The sequence below is a fragment of the Felis catus genome, chromosome C1 (assembly GCF_018350175.1).
Source record: "Felis catus isolate Fca126 chromosome C1, F.catus_Fca126_mat1.0, whole genome shotgun sequence".
NCBI lineage: Eukaryota > Metazoa > Chordata > Mammalia > Carnivora > Felidae > Felis > Felis catus.
In genome coordinates, this window is record NC_058375.1 from 199,763,252 (window position 1) to 199,771,328 (window position 8,077).

General features: G+C 38.5%; 1 protein-coding gene across 12 annotated transcripts in view; it reads right to left on the bottom strand.

Annotated features, from left to right (window-relative positions):
* Positions 1 to 7,049: 7,049 nt before the first annotated feature.
* FN1 (fibronectin 1) overlaps positions 7,050 to 8,077 on the bottom strand; it is a 69,665-nt gene continuing 68,637 nt past the window's right edge. For all 12 annotated transcript variants that reach the window (XM_003991120.5, XM_006935539.4, XM_003991119.6 and 9 more), the window contains one exon: positions 7,050 to 7,807. In XM_003991120.5, coding sequence (XP_003991169.1) covers positions 7,736 to 7,807 — 72 coding nt within the window. In that variant the 3' untranslated portion in view covers positions 7,050 to 7,735. The remainder of the gene's footprint in view (positions 7,808 to 8,077) is intronic.

The following is an 8,077-nucleotide window of genomic DNA, read 5'->3' on the forward strand; positions in this document are numbered from 1 at the left end:
ATCTTCCACACTGGCTTTTTTTCCCCTTAGTTTGTAGGGAATAAGATCCGAGCCTGAGACACATTGCATTTGGCTGGTACATCTCAAGTTTGTTAGTTGACTGGTTCCTCTCCTTTTTTATTTTTATTTATTTTTTGCAGTCGATTATTGAAGATGCCCACTTTTTGGTTCCATAGATTTTCTGATATTCTGAATTTTGTTACTGCTTTCTTACAATGTCATTTTATTTTATTTGTGCCTCTTTGTTTTTAATCTCTTTTAAAGTGTTAGTTGTAGTTTAATGATTTTTTTTAAACATTTATTTATTTTTGAGAGAGGGAGAGAGAGCTTGAGTGGGGGAGGGACAGAGAGAGAGGGAGACACAGAATCGGAAGCAGGCTCCAGGCTCCAAGCTGTCAGCGCAGAGCCCGATACAGGGCTTGAACTCACAGACTGTGAGATCATGACCTGAGCCGAAGTCGCGCTTAACCGACAGAGCCACCCAGGCACCTCTGATTTTATTTTATTTTATTTTTTTAAGTTTGATCTATCAACAGTGGAGAAAGATCGGTTGAAACCTCCCTCTGTGAAGATGAGTTTACGTCACTCCCTGCAGATTTATAGATGTTTGCTTCTTGTATATTTGAAGCTAAAAAAGTGCTTGCACTTTTAAGTTACTATCTTTCATAGTGCTTTTATTATGTACTAACTCCAGTCCTACTAACAATTTTTGTCTTAGATAAAATATATAAAGTAAGTTATTTTATCTACTATGAACATAGCTAGACTAGCTCTTTTTCTAGTTTATATATGTCTAATACCACTTTTCATTCTTCTTTGGTGCTCTTACACTATAGGTGCAGATACCTTTGGAACCTGTTTTTGTTTTTAATGCACTTTGCCAACCTTTCCTTTTGCTTTCAGCTCATTTGTATTCATGTCAATTATTGATATATTTGGACCCTATTTCTACCATCCAATCTATAAAGTTCAAACCACTTTTTATTCCCTTCCTATATTATTGCTTTAAACTGATAACTATATATTTCTCCCCTAATAAGAACTTCTTCCTGCTTAAAGAACGTTTCTCCATTCTCATCCCCAAAACTCCCATGTTAATCCCAGATTTTCAATTCAGGGTTAGAGAGAGACATTTTCTCCTACCTTTTTTTTTTTTTTTTTTTTTTAATTTAAAGACAATCTTTCCGAGGTTTCTGTTAACTACTTTGCATACCTCTTGCCATTTCTCCTGCGTTTTCTCTCATGTAGAAATCATATGCAGTGTTGTGGTCTCTGTAGGGACAAATTCATTTTTAAAAATAAATTGTAACAAATCATGCCTGTGGAAAGTGCATAAAACATCTACAGTTTAAAGAATAATATGTGAACGGGTGCTTGGGTGGCTCACTCAGTTAAGCGTCTGCCTTTGGCTCAGGTTGCGATCTCACGGTTGGTGAGTTCTAGCCCCGCATTGGGCTCTGTGCTGACAGTGCCCAGTCTGCTTGGGATTCTCTCTCCCTCTCTCTCTGCCACTTCCCTGCTCACTTGCTGTTTCCCAAAATAAATACACTTAAAAAAAAAAAAAACATGTAAAGAAACACTTATGTCACCATCAACCAGGTTAAGGAAAGTAATTTTTGCCAGCAGCACCCCCCATGCCTGTTCTGGATTATTTTCCCATTTTTCCCTCCAGGAAACTACCTTGGGCCTTTTATGATAATCAATAACTTGTTTTGCTTCTCACCAGTTGGGTGATCTTGGGCATGTGGTTTGAACTCTTACAGTTTGTTTCCTTCCTCACTTGTAAAATAAGGAAGGATTTGCTTCTGGAAAGGCTGAGTAGCTCTTGGTTAAAAGTACTTCTGGTTAAAGACACACGAAGCCAGTTTGTCAGGTTCAGGTCACAACACTGCTACTAACAAGCTGAGTGATGTTAGGCTATGCACTCAGCCTTTGCCTCACTTTCTGTCTCTATGCACCTCATAGCGCTGTTACGAGGGGTGGGTGAGACAATGTGTAAGAACACTGATGAATACCACCTGGAACATAATAAATACTGTACAAAAGGCTAGTTACTATTCCTGGTGTTTTTTGTGTATATGGAAGGTGGTGGAGGATGACATTAATGCATGGAACTTGCTTCAAAAGTAGTAAGTGTATATTTGTGGAAGATTTTATTTCAGTTTCCAAATAGGTAGCCAAGAGATGTCTGATTTCCTTCAGCCTTTCATCGACTCTGTTTCCCCACACCTCACTTCTTACCAGTAGGCAAAAAGATATTGCAGAGACTTTCTGTAAGTAAAGAGGCATTTTGTTTTCTTTTTTTAAATTAAAAAAAAATTTTTTTTAGTGTTTATTTAATTTTGAGAGAGACAGAGTGGGAGTGGGGAAGGGGTAGAGAGAGAGGGAGACCCAGAATCCGAAGCAGGCTCCAGACTCTGAGCAGTCAGCACAGAGCCCGATGGGGAACTTGAACTCACAGACTGTGAGATCATGACCTGAGCTGAAGTTGGACGCTCAACCAACTGAGCCACTCAGGACCCGTCTTTTTTTTTTTTTTTTGAAATAAGAGTCACATAACACAAAATTGACCATTTTAACAACTCCAACATGTACAAATCAGTGATTTTTAAGTGTATATATTCACAAATTTATGTCACCACCACTGCCTAGTTCTAGAACATTGTCATCAACCCAAAACAAAGCCTGTTCCTATTAGCAGTTACTCTATTCCTCGCTTCTCCCTGCCCCTAGTACCCTCTAATCTACTTTCTCTTTTGGTTTGCCTATCCTGGACACTTCATATAATTGGACTCATGATATATAGCCTTTTGTGCCTGACTTCGTTCACTTAGCATAGTGTTTTCAAGGTTCATGTTGTGGTGTGTATCAGAACTTCATTTCTTTTTACAGTCAAATACTATTCCCTTGTACGGACACACCACATTTGTTTATCCATTCATCAGTTGATAAACATTTGGATGGTTTCCACCTTTCGTCTATTAGGAATAATGGTGCTATGAACGTTCGTGTACAGGTTTTGATGTGAACATCTGTTTTTGGTTCTCCAGAGTATATACCTAGGAGTGGAATTGCTGGGTTCTACACAATTCTGGGGTTAACTTTTTGGAGAACCACCAAATTTTCACAGCAGCTGGACCGTTTTACCTTTTCACGGCAATGGATGAGGGTTTCAGTTTCTCTACCAAAGCTGCATGTTTTCGAGGCAAATATAACTTTTTAGCGCTTGGCTCAGCATCTTACATCTAATGCTGAATTAATTAGATCAGTGGGTTTCATTGTCAAGTCCCGTCCAGCCGTTTGCTGGCAGAGGCAACGTTTCCTTCTGGAAAGAAACGGCAGTTTCCAAAGTACTGTAATGCAAGGAGAGAAAAGAGAAGGCCAAGGGAAAATCCTTGGCCTTCACTGCATTATGTGGGAGAGGAGCCTCCTGTGGCGGGCAGCGTGCAGACGTGTGTTCCAGGGCCCCAAGCTGCCTGCCTCCCTCGGCCTCCACGCAGCGCTAATTGTGAGTCTTCGGGGCTCCACACAAGAGCTATTTTAGAGATAAATTTGGCTCCTAAGGTTGTTAAAACGCGCATGTCTCTAAAGAGTAAGTAAAAAGGAATTCAAGGAAATGTAAAACATGCTTTAATATCTTCTACCTGACCCTAGTGAGGAATGTTAGAAAAGGAATTTCCATTCTTTGCTTTCAGCTGAAGCACCATTTCTCTTGCTGTTTTATTAGAGTATTTTCTTCCTTTGTGATTTATATAGATTTTTGTTTGCAATTCAAATTAATCTTTTATTTCAATGAAGTTATGGAGTGAGCCAATGTGGCAATGATTATAACTCTCATTTCAAATGTGAGTTCCATATACTCTTTAAAAATAATGTTCTTAGCCTGAAAAACCCACAGCAGGCAAGGTCATCCTTGTGTTGTTCTCCTTTATCACCCTTTATGCTTATCTTTAAGTGTTCCCGAACACGAGAAGTCCCAAGAGTGGTCTTTTTTTTTTTTTTTTAATGGTTGAAATCTATCTCCTGAAAATGGGATTTTTTAATTGTAGCTTGCCACTTTCCCTACCACAGTAATGGGAATTTACTGAATAGGAAGCAATTTCAGCATTTAAATGTGCTGATGTGATGTTTCTTAATCACTTTAATGAGTTTCATGCAACTAGAAATGGAATAGAATTTTCGATGGAAATATAATTAAATAGAAAAGTCATTTCCTATACTTGTAATTTCCACCTGATCATTTCTTTATTCACCGCCTTAGAAAGTGTGCCTTACAGACTTATAGTGATATTATTATACAGACTAATGTGCATCATTCACTTAGGTCATTAGAGCTGAAAACAATATAAATACACAGTAAATTTCATTGCAAATCAAATGCAGCAAGGCAAGGTAAAGCTTCAAACCTATGATTTTTCTTTTTGATTCTGATATATTTGTTAGTTTTACCTGATTTTTTCTTAAATTGGCAATTTCCTGCCTGAATCCAGATTGGTCTTTTTTTTTTTTTTTTTTTTAATGTTTATTTTACTTTTGAGAGAGAGAATAAGACAGCGCGAGAGAGTGCATGCATAGTGGGGGAGGGGCAGAGACAGAGGGAGAGAGAATCCCAAGCAGTCTCCACACTGGCAGCAGGGAACCTGATAACGGGGCTTCAACTCGCTTTCAATGGAACCGTGAGATCATGACCTGAGCCAAAGTTGGATGCTCAACTGACTGAGCTACCCAGGTGCCCCCAGGTTGGTCTTTTAATTATGCATTTTCAACCTGGTCTGTTTAAGACAGGTCTCAGGAAGAAGTATCATGAGTCAGTAAAAACTGTTTAAAGAACTTTGGAAATCCTCTTGGTTCTTGTTTTTGAATCATTTTTCTGAGAAATAGTAAAACAAAGTTTTACCATTCTTGCATTGTGATGCCAAAACATAAAAGGCCACTGAAATTTGTTTAATTTGTTCTGATTATTTGAATGTAGTTAACCGATTCACTATTGAAACAGTTTAATTTTAAAATTAATGTATTGCTCTTGAGAATCTAGCAGACATTTTGGAAAACATGGTATTTTTAAATCTTAAATATGGAGCTTGTGTTTTTTTTTTTTTTTTTTTACATATCAGTGTATAAGTTGTCAAGAGGCTTTGCTGTCCATTTAATCAATACAGTCCAAGTGGATTTACCTAAACTCACATTTGGGAAGATAGTTTTAGGTTGCAGATAGTGGTTCGAAGCACATTCTCAACTGATAGCTGCTCTTTGGTCATGTTTTAAAATATAAAGACTGTTAAGCAAGATGGAGTCGGGGTGTAGACCTTGACCCACGTGTTACCTGGGCTTCCTCTTCACATATGGAAATGGAGGGACCCGTGTGCATTCTCATAGGTAGGCCTGCACCTTCAGTGGGACAATCCACTGCACAGTGTGCATAGATTTGTATCGAATCACATGTTCTCTTCAGCGATGAATGATGACAAATGAGAGAGTCACTTAATATCACCATGATCTGTTTCTTCTGTGATTTATCTCTCTCTCTCTTTTTTAAACGTATTCAGAACTGCTGTCTTGGTCATTACTGGCCTAATAAAGCTGAAAGATGAGGAACGTTAAACAGAAACCTAGGGTTAGCTTCTATGTCCTGCTAAGGAAAACTGATCTGAGCTGCATTCTTTATAAAATTAGACTGTAAAACCTTGTCCCAGTGAGACACTAAATGTCAGGGCATTTTATAAACCATAAATCAATTCAGATGTGAGATGTTTTTTTTTAAACAAATGAACCCTGAGGAAATCTCTTTCTGTATTTAGTCTTAATATTCATTGGCAAGTATTTATTGAAATATTTTCTTCTGTTACTCAACAGTGTACAAAAAATGTTTTCCAAAGGCACTTGGGTGGCTGTCGGTTAAGTGTCCAACTCTTGATTTCGGCCCAAGTCGTGATCTCCAGTCATGATCTCACGGTTTCTGGGATTGAGCCCCGTGTCAGGCTCTGCGAGGACAGTGTGGAGCCTGCTTGAGATTCTTTCTCCCTCGCTCTCTGCCCCTCCCCCACTCACGTGTGTGCATGCATGCTCTCTCTCTCTTTCAAATATAAACTTTAAAAAAATGTTTTCCATCTCTTGTATATTATGAATTACTAATTTTTAACTAATTAGGAATCAGCTGTTTTCCAACACCATTATTTACTGTTTTAGATGCCAGATTCGATCTCAACGTTTTGTTGTTTCCCCAAAGTTAAACTGAAAAGGAGATGTCTCTGTAGGTCAGGAGTGTGCAAACTCTGTTCCCCGCTCTGCTGGGGCACCTCAAAAGTGTCAGCTGGCAGGAAGCAAGCAGAGCTGGGTTGAGGTTCTCCTATCACAGCATCTCCTTAAGACAGAACTCCTCTGGGATATACTGTTCAAGTAGTTTTAACATCACTGGCCTCCTTTTGTTTTCCTTGCAGGTAACCTCTTTGAATGGGTGTTTATTCAATGAAGGATGGCATGGAGAGGGGAGGGAAGGAAGAATGATAGTTGGAAAAAAACAACCAAAGGTTCTTTCAATCCCACTTCTGAAGAACCAGCTAGCAAGCTAAATAAATATTTGAGTCCACTGAAATCTGGTAAAGCAGAAATATAAAACTAGCTCCATTACTGAAGAGATGAAATGATAAGAATGAATCTGTTTTTGTAGTGACAGATTTAGAAAATTTTGTATGTAAATCGCCAAGGGGGAAGCTGTACACATCATTGGTTTTCCAATGTTTGCTGAATTGAAAAACAACATTAATTAAAAAAAAAAAATTTTGTTTATTTCTGAGAGAGAGACAGAGCATGAGTGGGGGAGGGGCAGAGAGAGAGAGGGAGACACAGAATCCCAAGCAGGCTCCAGGCTCTGAGCTGTCAGCACAGACCCCAACACGGGGCTCGAACTCATGAGCCATGAGATCATGACCTGAATTCAAATCAGACACTTAACTGACTGAGCCACCCAGGTGCCCCTGAAAAGGAACATCTGTGGGGATTCTTCTTTACCCCAAATTCCTTTATACAACATTCAAGCCACGACAGTCAAGTTGTGGAATGTAAATCTTTTATTAAACAGTTGTCTTTCCACAGTAGTAAAGCTTTGGCACATACAGTATAAAAAATAATCACCAACCATAATTATACCAAATTCCTCTTATCAACTGCATACTAAGTGTCTTCAATACAATTTTTTCCATATAAAAATACTGGGAAAAATTGATAAATAACAGGTAAGAGAAAGATATTTCTAGACCATTACTAGAATCATTTGGAAAAGGTGAATACTGTGGATATTTTAAATATCACAGTTACAAGGACATGCCGTCCCTACAATACTGCAGGCCAGTTAAGTGGAAGCAGAAGTGTTTGGGTAACTTTCCTACTTAAAAATTTGAGAATATCATTTCAATACATTTTGTATGTCGGTTGGTGCCTATGCTTCCCTATTGATCCCAAACCAAATCACAAGTTAGAATCATTTCATTTAAAATACTGAGCGGTATTGAATACTTCGGAGCAGAACAGGCGATGTACTGCTTCCATTTATGAGAAAAGTCTCAAAACACTCCCAGGGTGATGCTTGGAGAAGCTGTGAGTTGAGCTGAAGCTGGAGAAGTCACTCCAGAGCAAAGGGCTTAAGAAAGAAACTCTCTAAGATGGGGTCTGCTAACATCACTCCAGTTTGGATGGACCTTGGCAGAGAATCCATGCTTGTTTCTCTGGATTGAAAATATCACTCTCGGGAATCTTCTCTGTCAGCCTGTACATCTAAAGGCATGAAGCATTCAATTGGGCAGTTGACATTCTGTTAAAACAGAAAAGGAAAGAAAAAAAAAGCAGCATTCTGTTAAAATAGAAGAAAAATTTATAAAAAAAATCCTGTAAAGTTACAGAAAAAAGGTGGGGAGGATTTTATGACAACTACTTATAGGTAGATGATTTTTAGCTTCAAGAACTTATCAATGTACCGGGCAATAGGAGATGTTTAAGAGTTTAATAAGTCTGAACCTAAATTATGTCATAGGGTACACACTCTTATGTGGATCCTGAGAAACTTAACAGAAGACCATGGGTG